The sequence below is a fragment of the Schistocerca americana genome, chromosome 11 (assembly GCF_021461395.2).
Source record: "Schistocerca americana isolate TAMUIC-IGC-003095 chromosome 11, iqSchAmer2.1, whole genome shotgun sequence".
NCBI lineage: Eukaryota > Metazoa > Arthropoda > Insecta > Orthoptera > Acrididae > Schistocerca > Schistocerca americana.
Genome location: NC_060129.1, coordinates 198322892 through 198342484, shown reverse-complemented (window position 1 = coordinate 198342484; position 19593 = coordinate 198322892). Strand labels below are relative to the sequence as shown.

The 19593-nt window shown below is 43.2% G+C and overlaps 2 protein-coding genes across 2 annotated transcripts in view; both read right to left on the bottom strand.

The window, feature by feature from the left end:
- Positions 1 to 19593, bottom strand: part of LOC124553552 — a 262796-nt gene that overhangs the window by 4568 nt on the left and 238635 nt on the right. Inside the window, exon 28 of the mRNA XM_047127399.1 lies at positions 15906 to 16099. The gene's annotated coding sequence lies outside the window, so the exon portion shown is untranslated. The remainder of the gene's footprint in view (positions 1 to 15905; positions 16100 to 19593) is intronic.
- The window catches only part of LOC124553553 (forkhead box protein L2-like), a 29946-nt gene that overhangs the window by 9035 nt on the left and 1318 nt on the right, over positions 1 to 19593 (bottom strand). Inside the window, exons 2-3 of the mRNA XM_047127400.1 lie at positions 15906 to 16099; positions 3603 to 3927 (exon numbers count right to left, since the gene is read on the bottom strand). Of these exons, the coding sequence (XP_046983356.1) occupies positions 3603 to 3927; positions 15906 to 16099 (519 nt within the window). The remainder of the gene's footprint in view (positions 1 to 3602; positions 3928 to 15905; positions 16100 to 19593) is intronic.

The window sequence follows — 19593 nt, the reverse complement described above, 5'->3', positions numbered from 1 at the left end:
ACATACCCGAGATGATCCCTATATTAATGGACGTCTTCACAGAAGCTTATGTGTCTCCTGATTTACATCCGTGCACTTTAGAAGGTTTCAGCTACATTATTCCATGCTTCAACTAGCCTTAAAATTCTACAGACCATCTTTACAAAAATACTTGAAACATTAAAACAACCACAGAATGCTTCAATGAGTTCTCTGCCTTTGAGGATGACACGTCCAGATAAATTTACCAATATTAGTAACTCAATAATTCTCTCGAGATGCCTTCGGGCACTGGAGATATATCTACGTAAAAATGCTGCTCCCCTCTTGCAACTATAAAAACTTGTGCAGTGCTACTATTGCACTGTCAGTCCCTCAACCTAATTTCCCACAGAAATGTGACATCGAGTATTGTTATATGTCACTTTCTTCGGTTGCCTATGGCAGTGTCTAACAGCTTTCCACTGGATGTTTCTTTAATAATGTGCCCACTTTGAAAGGAAGTCGAGGAGCCTTCGGTCTATCCGGCCGTGCCACAAGGTACCGAGTATTAACGTACATCGACTGTCAAAAAAGTTCCGAGACTAATTTTATTCCGGGCGTACAAGTGATGCCGACGCAGTAACTAAAGTGGCAGCTCGAACTACCGATCGTAAACAACGGATGTGAGCACGCAGAGTTAAGTAAAGTAACTGCGGCTGTAGTGTGTCCACACTGTTGTGTCGCAGATCGAAATGAAGCGACCTCTCTAACTGGAGTGTTTGAGAAATTCTCCAGAAGCTTTGGAAGAAGAGAAAAGAATGTGCAAAGTTTGTCTCACATACTTTCACTTCAGAACAAAAACAACTGTGTGTCGATGCCTGCCAGAAATTGATAAAACTGCAAAATACTGGAAAAAAATCATTATCTGTGACAAGACTCAGTGTTATTAAAGTGCTGAAATTCACACGAAGGGTCAGAACTTTAACAATGTAACCAACTTTCAAAACAATGTATCATTGAAAATAAACGATTTCCAATTTTTGAAAATATAATGTAACTGGATAGGAAAAAAACAAACAAAAAACTACTCAGCAAGTAGTAGCAGGAGAACACTCACTCGCACATATATAGATTAAAGTAATTTGCAATCTTTCAGAGGCAGTGGCTCGTTCTTCTAGTAGGAGGGTTGAAAGGGAATGAAGACAACCGAAGAAAAAGGACTGGTGAGTTTTAGGAAATAGGGAGAGTTTGGGAAAGTCCGCCAGGTCAGGGGATGAGAAGGAAAGACTGATTGTTGGGGACTGCACCGGACGAGATTTGAAAACGTGGGAACTTAGAGGTGGAAGATACAACACAGAGACTTATGACTAAATGTTATCCAGGTCTTGAATGTATTATTCAGCTGTTTCAGCATGACTAATCTCTGTAATACCAAAATCAGACCCTATGCTCTTTCTGCACCCATCTCCCTACCTTACGGTTCCTATCCCTGTGAGGTTGTCCCACCACCTATACGAGTCCTGTAACTGGCAAGGCGGGCACTGTCGTACTGAGGGCCACGTCACGTACCAGCTGACAGGTTAACATTGTGCGGCCTTTTACATCGGCTCGACCACCACCGAGTTATCAGTTTTGACGAACGGACACAGTCAGAGGGCGTATACTGGCAATACACAATATCCTGTAGCAGAGCACGCTCTACAACACGAGAGTCTCGACCTCGGTGCCCGCTTCACCACACGTGCCCCCAGACGCCACCTTCGCAGAATTGTGCAGGTGGGAATTGGCATTACAACATGTCCTCATTTCTTGCCACCAATCTGGTGTTCATTTATGTTAATTTCTTCAGTCTCTGCAATTCTTCTCAGTAACTATTCCTTTCTTCAATCCCTTTTAGTTTTCTGTACCTTTTATTTTGTGACCTGCCTATAATTCCCACCTGTCAACTTTACTACATATTTTGCACTTAGCTTTTCCATTCTTATTAACTCCTGCACGATGTTTTGTCATTATCTCAGTCTTTCTTATAACCCTACCTCGCCCGTCTAACCACTGACGATTTCGTATCCTGTCCGGTGCAGTCTCTGACAGTCAGTTTTTCCTTCTCGTCCCGGTGAGTCTCCCCTGTCCCGGTGTTCTGGCCGACTTTTCCTTACTCTAACCATTTCCTGAGCCTCGCTAGTCCTTTTACTTCATCCCACTTCCGTCCCCTTCAAAATTTCTGCCAGAAGAAGAAAGCTCGCAAATTTCCTTAACCTCTATACGTGTGTGTTCTCCTGCTGCCACTCGGTGAGTAGATTTTTCCATCTAGCCAGTTACATTCGAGCTAATGCAATGCGCGAGTTGAACGACATCCCACAGATGGGCTTTTCTGAGAGTTTCGTGCAGTAGTACGAATATTCCTTGTGTGATCAAGTGGAAGGAGACTGTGTATGACACATGAAGCATTTTTTTTTATCAATCCGGTCTCAAAACTTTTTGGACAGATGGGGGACAAAGAATTTTAATCACTCATAGATTTGTATGAGGCGACATCTGAGGCTGTGTGACCTTACAGGATACTGACCTCTGCTCGTACGCCGCGTTGTCGTAGTTACGGTGAGACACCGTTATACCAAGAGGAAAGGCGCGTCGATCTTAGAGCATGAAATATGATGACCTTAAGCCATTGACAACACACAACGGTCACGGTAGCACCTGATTCCAGAATAGCTGCAGTAGTTAAGATCTACGAACTATCCCCTGTTGACCAGGTCGCCAAAACTTAACTCGTAACGAGATCCATTCAAAGCAAATTGTCATAACGATCGTCTATAAAGGCTTCGTACAACGAGAATAAATGTTACGGTTTATGGAATAATAACAGATACGACCAAACTGTCTTGTCTCTTCTGCTTTATTTAACATAACTTCGTTCACGGTAACATTTCACATTCACCACTCATTCACCGAAACCCTTTGATGAACAGTTTTGGTTGCTTAACACCAACAGTCAGTGATAATGATACAGCTTTTCTACTTTTTATAAATTGAAGCCCGCTCTCCGTGATATAATAATAAAAAAAAAAAATAAAACGGTCTCAATACCGCGTGCCTCGTGAGACGCGAATAGACTTATCCTGGAATTGACCGCCCTGTAGGTGTACTCAATTTAATGACCACACTTCACTGTCCGCTATTTCGCGTAACTGAATGTCCATTTGTTAATCTGATTATACACTGTAGCTATTTAAAATTCGCCCCTATATTTTTCACAACGCATAATTAGCACTTCGTTACTTGTTTTCTTTCTTTTTTTCTTCTTCTAAGAGTAAACGGAAAAAAAAAGACGCCGTATCATCGGCTTAGTCGATATAAAGCAAAACACCTTAATATGCCCAATTTTACCTCTTCTTATAGGATCGGCTACCTTACTCATTAATTTATTACAAATTATTTCCAATAACGCTAAACAGGTATCGCCGTTATATTTTAATTGTATTCAAAAGCATGTTACTACTATTATGACCGACCAAATCATAACAAATCGTGCGGCGTGCGTTTCTAACGATAACTTTACGCTATTCAAGTTCCGTTACAGCTGTCTTGACTCGTAATGTTACAGCGACATCTGAGGCTGTGTGACCTTACAGGATACTGACCTCTGCTCGTACGCCGCGTTTGGCAGGGTCGCGTGAGGTGATACGGCTCCGTCTCCGGTGCCGAAGTCTCCGCCCCCGCTCTCGGCAGGAGCTGCTGCCTGGAGCTGCGCGGGCCCCAAGAGTAACGCGACGGGGGCGCCCTGCAACTGGGGTGCCACCGGCTGCTGGCGGTCGTTCCGGTGCGCGTAGTGTGGGCGGTAGACGGCACCGGTGCCCGAGGGCAGTGCGGAGGAGGTCGCCGCCCCGGGACACCTCCAAGGCGACCACTTCACGCGCCCGTTACGTCGGAAGTTGCCGTTCTCGAACATTGCCTCATATTTCGGGTCTGCAACCGGCGAACACAGTAATCGTTTGGTGAGCAGGTCGTACTAGCACGCACCGTGACACTCGCCTTCACTGAACATAAAAGCTTACAGGTTGACAAAATATTTTCTCATTATCAGTTACTGTCGAATGGGTCTCAGCTGAATTTTTTAAATTTCTGTTATGTTATATGTGCACAATTTTAATGAATTATCAGTAAATGTGGTTCCCTGTCTCAGTTTGTATGACGTGTGAGAAGTACTGTTTATTCTTTTATTCCAGATGGTGGTTTATGATGGACGCTGGTAGTAATAATAAATGAATACAATGTAGCTTTGTGGCATGCATTTTTCAAGTGAAATTTACATTGGTTATTGTTTCTCATTTCAATAGCTATTATATATCAGATAGTATTTGATGTCTGCAGTAACATAAGCAAAATACTAACAGGATTTATTCAAGTACGTACGGAAGACAATGCTAATAAAATGTAATTAATGGAATCTGAAACATACATGTGACCTGTTCTACCGTATCTTCCTTCGTCGTCAGTGTTGTCGTTGCCGTGAGGCACAGTTATACCGAGTGGAAAGGCGCATCGATCTTAGAGCACGAGATATGGTAACCTTAAGTCACTGACAGCACACAATGGTCACGGTAGCACCTAATTCCAGAATAGCTGCAGGATCTACGAACTACCCCCTCTCGACCAGGTCCCCAAAACTTAACTCTTAACGAGATCCCTTCGAAGCAAATTGTCGTAACGATCATCTATAAAGGCTTCGTACAACGATAACGAATTTTACAGTTTGTGGAATAACAATAGATACGACCAAACTGTCTTGTTTCTTCTGTTTTATTTAACGTAACTTTGTTCACAGTTTTATTTCGCATTCACCACTCATTCACACTCTGATGTGGAGTATATGCGAGTGCCTGAACCCTAATTCCCAAGTTCCATCGAAACCATTTGACGAACAGTTTTGGTTGCTCGACACCAACAGTCAATGATAATGGTACAGTATTTTGTTATTGACTCTTCTAGTTTAGCCACCGCCCTCCACGAATGTTTGTTAGGTGTAAGACAATTACACACTTTTCTCTCCGGTCCGCTATTATTAAGGGTTCGCGTAAAATTTAACGTTTTTCTCCTTTTCATAAATTAGAGCCAGCTCTCCGCGATATAATTAAAAAAACAGTCTCCATACCGCGTCCCTCGTGAGATGCGTATAGATTTATCCCGGAATTGACCGCCCTGTAAGTGTACTCAATTTAATGACCACACTTCACTATCCACGATTTCGTGTAACTAAATGTCCTTTTGTTACTCCGATTGTGTACCGTAGTTATTTAAGACTCGCCCCTATATTTTTTCACTACGCACAATTAGCACTTCTTTACTTGTTTATTTCTAAGAGTAAACGAAAAAATGACGCCGTATCATCGGCTTCGTCGGTATAAAGCAAAACACCTCAATATGCCCAATTTTACCTCTTCTTATAGTATTGGCTACCTTACTCATTAATTTACTACATATTATTTCCAATAACACTAAACAGATATCGCCATTATATTTTAACTGTATTCAAAAGCATGTTATTATTATTATGACCAACCAAATCTTAACAAATCGCGCGGTGTGCATTTTTAACGATAGCTTTACACCCGCCCAGCCTTAATTCGTGCAATATTATATATAAATATACAGAAAGGACCGAAAGATCGATCTCTCTACCGTAACCAACACAGTCAAATACGCTATTCAAATTCCGTTACATCTATCTTGACTGGTATTGTTTCACTGTCACAAAGACCCCTTGATAAAATCTGTTATTTACATCTACATTATACTCTGCAAACCAGTACGAGGTGCAATGCAGAGGGTAAGTTACATGGCAGATAGCATGAGCCCAAGTAAATCATTTTTATTTGTCATCAAAGACCTCTAACATAACATTAACACATCAGCCACATAATTACAAATACCATGAGCATAAGCAATGGGAATGTTCAAGTCTTCAGTATAATTTTAATTTTAACCAGCATACTAGATACATATTGACACTTCCTTACTTCCAAGGACATTTACTGTGCTTTTGCTTTCTAGTAAAAAGCAATACCGAACTTATTCACTCTCCATTCCGGTATAAGGATCTAATGAATTTATTATCTTTTTATGTTCCTACCTGGACCTTCGAGTGCTTTGGCAATTTTTTACCGCTGGCACTTCTTTTCCTTTGACATCTGAATACTGAACTTTTGGAACTCGGAAAGACCTACAATACGTATATTCTTCAATTAGCAACATTATATTCTCTTCGCATCACTCGTGCAACTCGTGTCGACAACAGATGTGTACGAGATAGAAGACAGTAGTTCTTGTAGTGCTGGTCTTGAAGTGGAGAGGGCACAAACCTCCTTTGGTAATTTGCTAAAAGATCGAAGAGAAGTGGAACAGGAGCAAATACTAGTGAATGCGATACAAATCTTACCAAATGCAGATCACTCGTCCAATTCTCGTTTGCCGACGTTTGTTCACTTTTAGCTGCTCTCCTGCTAACCGAGGTTTATACTGTCAAAGTTTCGGCCTCTATACGGTGTGATCTCGTTCAGGATCTTCTACTGTCCCCGGTTGCCTGAACACTGCCGGAGACCAGTGTTACATTTGCTTGTAAAAAATAATGTTCACAAGTTTATTCTGCAGAAATGCAGAGACATTTATCTGGCTACTATTGCCGGGCCATTGACACTGAATAGGTAGTAATAACAGAACGAAAAAGGGGGAACGTGTTTATCAAATATCATTGTTTTCCTGTGGAGGTGGCCTCAAGGTTGTTTTTATTCCTCACACACTACAGCCGAGTGTTCACTTCTTCGATGTGGGTGAAGTCGGGAAGCTGGAAGCCTCGAGTCATCGTATCTCTCAAAATTACTTCATCTACATCGACATCCATACTCTGAAAACCATTGAGAGGTCCCACTGTACCAGTTATTGAGGTTTCTTCCCGTTTCATTCACTTACGGAGCACGGGAAGAATGATTGTATCGATGCCTCTGCGCGTGCAGTAATTATTCTAATCTTATCCTCACAACCCCTGTGTGTGCGATACAATAGGGTTGTAGTATATCCCTATAGCAATCATTTAAAGTCAGTTCTTGAAACTTTGTTAATAGACTTTCTGGGATAGTTTATGTCTGTCTTGAAGGGAGTACCATTCCAGTTCTTTCAGTACCTGTGACCTCTCCCACGGATTCGACAAACCTGTGACCATTCGTGCTGTGCTTCACTGTATACATTCAATATCCTCCTTTAGTCCTATCTGGTACGAGTCCCACACACTTGAGTAATATTCTACAAGCGGCCGCACGAGTGATTTGTAAGCCATCTCCTTTACGACTGATTGCACTTCCCCAGTATTCTACCAACAAACCAAAGTCTACCACGTACAACTGAATCTATACGATCATTCCATTTCATATCCATACAAAGTGTTACACGTGGTATTTGTACGAGTTGGCCAATTCCAACAGTGACTCATTGATATTATAGTCATAGGATACCACATTTTTTTGTTTTGTGAAGTGCACTATTTTACATCGCTGAACATTTAAAGCAAGTTGCCAATCTCTTCACCACTTTGAAATCTTATCAAGATCTGACTGAATATTTATGAAGCTTCGTCCAGACAGTACTTCAATACAAACTGAAGCGCCAAAGAAGCTGGTGTAGGCATTTGAATTAAAGTACAGAGATATGTAAACAGGCAGAATACAACAAGTGTCTGTGCAGTTTTTGGATCAATTACTACTGCTGCAATTGCAGGTTATCAAGATTTAAGTGAGTTTGAAAGTGGTTACAATCGGCCACGAGCGATGAGACACAGCATCTCCGAGGCAGCTAATGACCATTTCTCGAGTTTACTGTGAATATTAGGAATCCAGTAAAACATCAAATCTCCGACATCACTGCTGCCAGAAAAAGATCCTGCAACAATGGGACAAACAATGATGGAAGAGAATCATTCAATGTGAGGAAAGTGCAACCCTTGTGCAAATTGCTGTAGATTTCAATGCTGGGCCATCAGCAAGTTTCAGCATGTGTGAACCATTCAATGAAACATCACCGATACGGGCTTTCGGAGCCAAAGGCCGACTCGTGTACCCTCGATGACTGCACAACACGAAGCTTTACGCCTCACGTGGGCCTGTCAACACCAACATTGGACTGTTGATGACTGGAAACATGTCACCCGGTCAGATGAGTCTCGTTTCAAATTGAATCGAGCAGTTGGATATGAACGGGTATGGAAACAACCTCACGGATCTGGGGACTGTAGCGGGACTTCGAATATAAATCATACCGTCGCAGCTGTACGAGCGCTCGATGGCAGAGAAAATATATAAGAAAATGAAGGTACTAAAATTGTAACTCTTTTCGTTTTTCTACCCGCTTTTGTCTTTGAGGGCGGAAGCTTAACTTACTTATTAGCTAGTCGTGGTCGGATTAAGACGAAAAAACTCATTGATGTCAGACGTATTGTGGAAGTTGGTACAAAATTTGGAGGATGGAAGTAGCAACGTAAAATAAATTGCATTCAATACCAAGACGGTTTTGATTTGTATCAATTAGTGATTCCTGGACGACTGCAAAATTTCGGAGCAGCTACGACTTTTCACGCAGAAATGAAACAGGAAATTTTTGGAGAACAAGACCTGGACGCCGCACGAGAGAAGACATATTAACATGGTAAAGAATGAACTCTTATCTACGCCATTTCCCCCTGTTAATCACATTTTGTTATTCTCTGTTCTCTTTCAGATAATTTTTGTAGTGCAAATTGGTTTGACTTTTGCTCAGAAATGCCACAAGGACCACCCCAACAAAAGCTTTTCCGAATCACGAAGTCCGATAACTTTTCTGTAATACGAAGTCCGACTTGCATTTCATTCTTTCCCTTTTTCACCATCATTAACAATTTTAAAAACCCCTTTTTATTCACAATTTCTTCCCACATTTTCGACCTTTTCTTTTCTTCTCCTTTTCTTTTTTATTAACCACTACAGGACCTTGTATGTCAGTAGGGAGCTGCTCAAATTGGTGGAGCCTCTGTAATGGTGTGGGGCATGTGCAGTTGGAGTGATATGGGATCTCTGACATGTGTAGATACAACTCGTGACGGGTAACACGTACATAAGCGTCCTGTCTGATCACCTGCACCCATTTGTGTCCACTGTGCATTCTGATGGTCTCGGACAATTCCAGCAGGACAATGTGACACCCTGTACGTCCAGAAATGCTACAGAGTGGCTCCAGGAACACTTATCAGTTCAAACACTTCCGCTGGCCACCAAACTCCCCAGACATGAACATTATTGAGCATATCTGGGATGCCTTGCAACGTGCTGTCCAGAAGAGATCTCCGCCCCATCGTACTCTTACGGATTAATGGACAGCACAGCAGGCTTCACGGTGTCAGTTCCCTCCAGCACTACTTCAGACATTAGTCGGGTCCGTGCCATGTCATGTTGTGGCACGACTACGTGATAGTGGGGGCCCTACACGATATTAGGCAGGCTTACCAGTTTCTTTGGCTCTTCAGTGTAGATAACTGCATCACCTGCAAACAGCCTGATTTTACAATTAATATTGCATGCAAGATCTGACTTCCCATTCGAAATAACATGATGTGTCCTCCCCGCTACAAAGTCCTCAATCCAGTCACAAATTTCACTATCCCCCCACAGGATCGTACTTTTGACAATGAGTGTAGGTGCGGTATTGAGTCAAATGCTTTTCAGAATTAAAGAAACATTAATATCTACCTGGTTGCCTCGATCCTAAGCTTTCAGTACGCCACGTGAGAAAAGTGTGAGTTGGGTTTCACGTGATGCACGTTTTCAGACTCCGTGTTGGTTCGCATTGAGAAGGTCTTTCGGCCCGAGATACCTCATTACATTTGAACTAAGAGTATCTTCTAAGATTCTGCAAACAAACGTCAAGGATATTGGACGGTAGTTTTGTGGATCACTTCTACTACCCTTCTTGTAGATGGGTGTGACCTGTGCCTTTTTCCAAGAACTTGCACAGCTTCTTGTTCCAGAGATCTATCATAGACAGATACATTAGATAGCTAGGCTGCTTTTGGGATTCCCTACCATAAATATTGCATTTCTTAACTAGAGTCTACATATTGCCAGTATCCATATCTAAGAGCACAGTTCTCATGATGTTCTCCTGCCACAGATTTCACACTTACTGTCTGCTGAGTTCGTCTATGCACACTTTGCCACAGATATACATCACTTCAGAGACTCGTGCAGTTGGAGGTGATCTGGTGCTTCCATTTCCCAATGGAAAAACTGTTGTGTCTAGACAAGACAGCCTAGACACAATGAGAGGAAGCCGAAAGGCACGCGCTACGCCCACGCAGATGGGCGTGAGGTCTGAAACAGGATACGTAATGAATGCTATAAAGAAAAGTACGTAGCTTCTGGAATACTCAACTTTAATCCATCCTTTTGGTACATCTGGTGATTGTGGCGATACAAGTGAGACTCTTTAGATACATGCAATGTTACTAATACCGCCTTGCTAGGTCGTAGCCATTGACTTAGCTGAAGGCTACTCCAACTATCGGCTCGGCAAAGGAGCGAGGCTTCGTCAGTGTAGTCGCTAGCTACATCGTCCGTACAACTGGGGCGAGTGCTCGTCCGTATCTCGAGACCTGCCTTGTGGTGGCACCCGGTCTGCGATCACACAGTGGCGACACGCGGGTTCGACATGTACTAATGGACCGCGGCCGATTTAAAACTACCACCTAGCAAGTGTGGTGTCTGGCGGTGACACCACAAAAACTATGTTATTTTGCACGAATTTAAAAATGTGGCCTTTATCCTGCTGTTAATCAGGATAAGCTCCAGAAAACTCCCTTTCACTAGTGAACATCAAACTGGTCTTTGACAGTGTCCAGCTAACTGTGGAAACTGGAACTTCCTGAAGATGATTCCAGGTGAGGGGTCAAAATGTGGACTCTGTAAGAAGAAAATGAAGAGGAACACGGGACGGCCTGACAACTTACGAGATTATACCTTTAATAGTGGCCACGAAACCCTGCGACTCACATTCTCACTGGCACAGTATGACAAAACAAAATATCCAAAACAGACAAAAAATTTGTCACTCACAGGTGACATCGTTTTAACACTGTGTAACATCACCTCTGCCATTGATAATGGACTTAATTCGACAAGTGAGAGGGTCCACAATTTTCTTCCGATATGCTGTGTTCAACTAATTTACGATCAGATTCGTCGCATTCGTGAAATAATAGGAATGTTAACTGCAACATTTCACCCACTGTCCCAAAAACTACCAAATAATTCCTACAGGATTAAGATCGAGTGATCCGGTGGGCCAGACACGGTGCGATACGGTGCATTAATGATCGTCACACCGAGCCTCGTACACGTGCCTGTTGTCACGCAGGAAGCATACTCGTCACACAGATGTTCATAACGAGCTTTCAGTTGGCAGATCAAAAACGTCTTGCAGACCAGCTCTCGAACCCAGAACCTCTGTCCCCGTACACTAATCATATCGGCGACTGAACTACCTGGACACAATGCGAGATCCAGCCTCGCAGATTTATTTTCCCTTGTACTTCTCAACTACTTTCCACATTCCAAAACTCTAATCTGAGCAAATCACCCACACCACAGACAAGTTGTTGTTGTGGTCTTCAGTCCTGAGACTGGCTTGATGCAGCTCTCCATGCTAATCTATCCTGTGCAAGCTTCTTCATCTCCCAGTACCTACTGCAACCTACATCCTTCTGAATCTGCTTAGTGTATTCATCTCTTGGTCTCCCTCTACGAATTTTACCCTCCACACTGCCCTCCAATGCTAAATTTGTGATCCCTTGATGCCTCAGAACATGTCCTACCAACCGATCCCTTCTTCTAGTCAAGTTGTGCCACAAACTTCTCTTCTCCCCAATCCTATTCAATACCTCCTCATTAGTTACATGATCTATCATCTAATCTTCAGCATTCTTCTGTAGCACCACATTTCGAAAGCTTCTATTTTCTTCTTGTACAAACTATTTATAGTCCACGTTTCACTTCCATACACGGCTAAACTCCATACAAATACTTTCAGAAACGACTTCCTGACACTTAAATCTATACTCGATGTTAACAAATTTCTCTTCTTCAGAAACGCTTTCATTGCCATTGCCAGTCTACATTTTATATCCTCTCTACTTCGACCATCATCAGTTATTTTACTCCCTAAATAGCAAAACTCCTTTACTACTTTAAGTGTCTCATTTTCTAATCTAATTCCCTCAGCATCACCCGGCTTAATTCGACTACATTCCATTATCCTCATTTTACTTTTGTTGATGTTCATCTTATATCCTCCTTTCAAGACACTGTCCAGTCCGTTCAACTGCTCTTCCAAGTCCTTTGCCATCTCTGACAGAATTACAATGTCATCGGCGAACCTCAAAGTTTTTATTTCATCTCCCTGGATTTTAATACCTACTCGGAATTTTTCTTTTGTTTCCTTTACTGCTTACTCAATATACAGATTGAATAACATTGGGGCGAGGCTACAACCCTGTCTCACTCCCTTCCCAACCACTGCTTCCGTTTCATGTCCCTCGACTCTTATAACTGCCATCTGGTTTCTGTACAAATTGTAAATAGCCTTTCGCTCCCTGTATTTTACCCCTGCCAGCTTTAGAATTTGAAAGAGTATTCCAGTTAACGTTGTCAAAAGCTTTCTCTAAGTCTACAAATGGTACAAACGTAGGTTTGCCTTTCCTTAATCTATTTTCTAAGATAAGTCGTAGGGTCAGTATTGCCTAACATTTTCCAACATTTCTACAGAATCCAAACTGATCTTCCCCGAGGTCGGCTTCTACTAGTTTTTCCATTCATCTGTAAATAATTCACGTTAGTATTTTGCAGCTGTGACTTATTAAACTGATAGTTTGGTAATTTTCACATCTATCAACACCTGCTTTCTTTGGGATTGGAATTATTATATTCTTCTTGAAGTCTGAGGGTATTTCGCCTGTTTCATGCATCTTGCTCACCAGATGGTAGAGTTTTGTCAGGACTGGCTCTCCCAAGGCCGTCAGTAGTTCTAATGGAATGTTGTCTACTCCCGGGGCCTTGTTTAGACTCAGGTCACTCAGTGCTCTGTCAAACTCTTCGCGCAGTATCATATCTCGCATTTCATTTTCATCTACATCCTCTTCCATTTCCGTAATATTGTCCTGAAGTACATCGCCCTTGTATAGACCCTCTATATACTCCTTCCACCTTTCTGCTTTCCCCTCTTTGCTTAGAACTGGGTTTCCATCTGAGCTCTTGATATTCATACAATATGCGTTCTCTGTGAATGGACTGCACATCCCGACGAATCTCAGTCTCGCATCTACCTCACCTGCAATTATTTTAATGTGGCCATTCACTCTCTATCGCGCAGTACCCATACTTCCAGGTATTTAGCGAGCGTAACAGCTTTCGGTGACTGTTCATCGCCAGTGTAATCGTTCGACACCGACTCTTCGAGTCTACTTATTCATAATATGTATACGTCTGTTTACGCTGAGGTCCGACAGCAATTTTTCATAACAAGTGCCAATCCTCTGTAGGCCTTGCAACATTCTGCTACAATTTTCTAGCACTGTGAATTCTCTGTATACAACAATCTTTGGCAAAAGCTTCACGGCACTTTCTGTGTTACGCGTAAAGTCAATTGTACGTATGCTGAAAAGCAACAATCCTTACACACTCCTCTAGGAAACGACTTCGAAGTTCTCCGTGTCTGAAATTTCTCTCAACTGACAATGACGTGTTGTGATGTCTTTGCTGGAACTCTTCAATCTAATGACAAATAACTTAAAATAGTAGAAGAATGAAATTACTATATGAAGTGAAGATTTAATAAAAACAACTGTGTGTAAATTGAAGGAGAAACGGAGGGGGGAGAAAAGAAACAAAAGCAACTACTGACGTCTGTTGCATCAGGGCTATGTGGAATCAGTGGCGATGACTGAAAATGTCTCCAAGACCGTGACTCGAGCCCGGGATCTCCTGCTCCCTGCTGTGTTAACTACTGCGCCACCCCGAACACAGTGTTTATCGCACCTGCGCGGACTGTCTCGACTGACCCACCCTCCCACCCGGCACCACCTGTCTGCAGTCCCGGTCCGTGTCCTCCACACTCGCTACTTTCAGATTCACGCAGGAGGTCAGACGTAATGTGCGCCTGCATTGAAGAAGGTGGATTCTTACCCGTCCAGGTGAAATAATTGTACGAATGTGCGGTGTCTGTTCTTTCGGAACACACACGGCGCATTCGTATACGAACCAATTATACTGATAGAAATGGAATATGCTACACCACGAAGGACCGGGCCACTAACTGTCAAAGTTTCTGGAAATATTCACCGTATAATGGGTATTAAGACAATTTAACTTTCATTCTGTTCGGAACTAATGTCTGTAGACAACATCGATACGGAACCTTACCTGCGTTACAAATGTGCTCTGTGGGTGACAAATTACGGAGCTGGAAAATACAATCTGGGATATGTACATTCCTCGAGGTGTCCGTGGTGAGAACTGCGGTGTGTGGTCTTGCAGTATCCTGCTGGAATACACCTGGTGATGAAGCATATGACAACAGTGCTCACCATTCTTGCCAGATTTTGCAGAATATGGTCCTCCCTTCAACAATAACCAAATCAGGCCTGTTGTCCTATAAAATAGATCGCCGCCCCCCCCCCCCCCCCCCCCCAACCATAATTACAGGAGTTAACAGTTATTGGTTGCGAGAATGAAAATTAAAACAACACGTACCACAGGCACACAAGTACTGCAGCATCAGTCCTATAACGTTTACTGAATGTGTTCCTGTCACCAGGTTACTACAGACACATTAACATCAATCTGTCTGCCACAGAGGGAAGCGACACACGTCACCGAACACTGCACAGTACCACTCCCTGTTTCTACACCGTGCTACGTTTTGTCGTCTGCAGTACGATGTTGGCAGTAAACGACAACTGACATTACGTGCCAGCTTCCAGTAAATTGTTCCCGGTGGTTCGTGGTGACGCACTGCCTGTTGCCTTTGTCCAGACTTCAGCTGTCGTCATCCGTCTATTCGTCACAGCCAGCTGGAAGATCTTACAATCTTCTGGGGGTGTAGCCCTTCGTGTAGGACTCGTGCCTACTCTTGTCGCCACACTGTTGTCCCGAGTCCATCTCACCACCACTCATTCTGCGGTCACTGTGCTGCAGGCAACTGTCTGTCTGTCGATACGAGGCTCCCCTGTCCCTCGTGTCAACGATTCTCCTTTCCTCGAAGTCTGAAACGTGGCTACAGTCTACAGACGCACGTCCTCTGGGCACGATGTGTTGCCATCTCCACCTGAAAAGTTCCAGTAACATTACACACACAAGAGCCACTAACTACTTACGCCATTCGTCACGTGAAAGAAAGGCTTTTTTCTATTCTGAGAATAAGTGTATATAAGGACAAAAATTTAAACAACAAATAACATAGGGATAGAAGTACTGGAGTATCTGTCCGATACCATTTGGTGAAGGTGTTCACGATATAAAAGCTTCCATTTCTGTCGATTCGAGCAAAAACTTCCGGCTAACTGTCGGTTAGAAACACACCACTGTGGAGCTGTGACCATAAAACAACAGCCAATCACTGAAGCCAAAGCGAGCACAATGAGCACCGAGTCGACGTAGGCCCGTAAACGGCACTACAGTGGCAACGAGTCACGTGACTGGCAGCTGCTAGACTATATTTGGACGCACTGGCAGGCCACTGTCAAAAACTCGTGGCTTTTTAACCACCCGACACATTCGGAAACTGGAGGACATTTTTTTTCTTACCACCGACGAGTCTAGAAAATGAGAAGGTGGCCACGTGACTACCGGTCTCCCAGGTACCGGCCAAACACTCACCGAGCATCCAGTAGTTGCCTTTGCGGTAGCCACTCCGGCAGTTGCCTCTGCTGTTGCCGCCCTCCGGCGGCACTTTGACGAAGCACCTGTGCAGCGAGAGGTTGTAGCGAATCGAGTTCTGCCAGCCTTTCTTGTGCTCGTAGTAGGGAAAGCGACTCACGATGTAGGCGTTGATCTCCGACAGCGTCGCCCTCCTGCCGGACAAACAAAAGTACACGGCTCAGTCCGTATCGAATCGGAACTGGGGTCGCAGGGCACTTTCTGGCACTTTACTGTGGGTGTCCGACAAGTCCCTGTACCCCTCTCGAAATTCTACAATTGGAAAATATATGGGGTTAGTTTATAGGTTTTTCTGCTTTGAAGCTCACGAGAATCGCATCTCTCAATACTCTGTTGCCTTATTTTGTTCATTTAGAATTTTGAGGCCCAGTTGTTATGAAATACTCATACCTTGAAAGCAAAATAATGCACGATGGACAACCCCAACCCGAAGACATAAGAAGCAGACTCGTTGCTGGCGAACAGCCCACTCCTTGCAAATAGCGTTCCCGTTCGACAGATGGATCACTGCCAACAGTGTCACAGGCCTTCACTTCACAGACACTGTGCAGAGGTTTGCTATTTAAACAATGGCATTAGCACAAAGTACGGTGATCGAGAACTATATGCCACTACCTCTCCTACTCCTGCTGGTCAAATACTGCTAGTGAAAATTTTTTCCAACACCAGGATTCGAACCGGCTTACCGTCCGGTCGAGCACCACTGCAGAAGTGTGTGTCAGTGACCTCGGCCACAGGAGGCAGCTGGAGGACTGCAGTGTACAGAAGTGAATAATGGACCTTGGGAAAATCAAAAAAAGAATAGAACTGAACCATCTGAGATGTGTGCTACAGAAGGAAGTTGAAAATTGGGTTGATCGATAAAACAAGAAAAAAAGAAAAACCTTATAGGTCAGGCAACCACAGCTAAAGAAGTTGTACATAATGAGAAGGACAATCAAATAATTTAAAATCAGAGATGGTAAAATAGTCTACATTAAACTGAGTGAAGTACAAATCCGCAATAGCTGTTTATTGTGTGATGAACAGTGTCGTACTCTGGAGGTAAATCTTCAGGTCATGTCTGCATACAGAATCAAACTACATAAGTAACAGCGCTAATAGTCACAACGTCACGTGCCGAACAAAGTAGACAGTAAAGCAATGTACTCACAAAACTAATATTTCGTGTTGCACCACTCCCAAGGTGCAAGTGCACATAAAAATGTGTCACTCCTCGGTAAAACCTCGGATGAAATGGCAGATGGGTATCCAATCCATACCGTGTGTGATCGGAAAATATCTCCACAACTCAGTCAAAAGACGAGCCCGGACAGCACGTGACAGTCCACGTATGATAGGATAAAACCGTAGTCAAAATCCTTGGGGGAAACGAAAAATTAAAAGTCGCACAATCCTCGGGAGTCGTCAACGTACTAAAATATATTTGCAGGTGTCAAATAGAACTGCACATTACACCACTGGCCACACACTGAATTCTGTGGAGCCGAGCACATGCCACCCTGTCGCAGGTCGAAGATTGTGACGTCTAGTGGTAGACACGAAATTAAATGACACGCGGACTAGACCTCGGAAATTGCAGTAACAAAATGGATCTCGGTGTTAAATAACAATCCAGTACAAGAGACAGAGAATATTAACAATTACACTCAGGAGAAATAAGATACACTTAAAAATACTTACAGCTGAGGAAATTGAACTACTTGGTTACATCCACAATGAGATAACAGAACCCAACTGAAGTCCTAGTCCTTGATTGGAAAGTATATTAAACCAATAAAAACATAAAAAACATATATACAAAAAAAGACATATAAACATATAAAAACCATGTATCTAAAATGGTGCTAAGTAATGCCAGAGTTACCAGAATGACATTTTCACTCTGCAACGAAGTGTGCACTGGTAAGAAACTTCCTGGCAGATTAAAACTGTCTGCCGGGCTGAGACTCAAACTCGGGACCTTTGCTTTTTGCGGGCAAATGCTCTACCGTCTGAGCTACCCGAGCACGACTCACACCCTATCCTCACAGCTTTTACTTCTACCAGTACCTCGTCTCCTACCTTCCAAACTTTACAGAAGCTCTCCTGCAAACCTTGCAGAACTAGCACTCCGGAAAGAAAGGATATTGCAGAGACATGGCTTAGCCACAGCCTAGGGGATCACTTCTGTCTCTATGCTGTTTATTTTTGGAACACAACCTGCGATGTGGACGAAATGAATTACTTTGTCAACAATCATCCTAATTTTAAATAGACTGTCACCTCCAGTACTAGCAGAGTTATCACTGAAGTGTAGCGTTCTCAGAAGTAGACAAAAATGGTCCCGGGACATAATTTCGCTGAAAAGTGGTGTGTTCAAAAGTGTATCTCTGGACCGATAATCACTTAATTTTAAATTCTTAACTTGGACTATTAGAAGGCAAATAGCAACAAAACAATACGTTTTCTCAAATCCAGTGTCCTTCCACTTTGTCAGTCGAGAATTCACAGATTCTGTGGTGTAAACGTAAAAATGATTTGTTTTGCCTGCAATAAATTGCAACAGATCTTCAGACATAAATATCACAAAAAATGAAAGAATGCTTGGGTCAGTATCTAGTTGACATTTGTGTCCTGAACTCGTGTCATCAAAGTAATAGTTTAAGCGCGCTCTTTTCCAAACTGTTTCATTGCTACTTTCTGATTCCTCAGTTTGAGAGGAACCGGTGACTGTAATTCTTGCTCTCCCTTCCGACGTAAAAAGCCGAGGACTACAGCTCAGAGATTCTGTCGAAGACTCGTCACTGCTAGAAACGTCAGATAATTCACAATCACTGTCGCTCCTTGTGAGCACATCCAGGATCTCTCAATCTGTGCAACCACGGCGAAGTGACATTTCTCCCGTAGAAAACAAGAAAACTGACGAAAACACGGAAAGTGAAGTCTAATTCTGCAAAGCGAAAACACTGCAACAAACGTATATGCACTCTCGAACTATACAGTCAGACCGCCGAACAGCTACCGGTAGAGCAGTGCGGAAAGACAGGTCTGCGTGTTTACACGTCTGTCGCGCTCAGGTAGCTGTGACTCGGTGCGCCTAAACTCGTTCCTAGAGGTTAAAAGGCCAGTGGCACGGTATGCACCACCACATCCTTAGCACTTTAGGGAAAACCCGGATGCCGCACTTAAACGCGTCGGGTGCACCAGGAGAACGGCGACGGGTAGATTGCTTCTCACCGTGTAGTGGAAATGTTGAGTCACAGACAGGCACAACAAAAAGACTACTAAACAAATAAGCTTCCAGCCAAAAAGCATTCTTAGACATCACACACACAGACACACACAAATGCAAGTCTCACACACATGACCACTGTCTTTGGCTGCTGAGGTTAAGTCTGGTCTCAGTAGCCAGAGACAGTCGTCATGTGTGTGAGACTTGCATTTGTGGGTGTCTGTGTGTGTAATGTCTAAGAATGCTTTTTGGCCGGAAGCTTATGTTGTGCCTGTCTGTGACTCAACATTTCCACTACACGGTGAGAAGCAGTCTATCCTTTTCTTAATATTATCGTTATTCCAATTTGGATTTTCCATTGTTTGTTAGAGCACGAGTGCTCTCACTTTCTCGACAAGCTTCGTACTCTTCGCA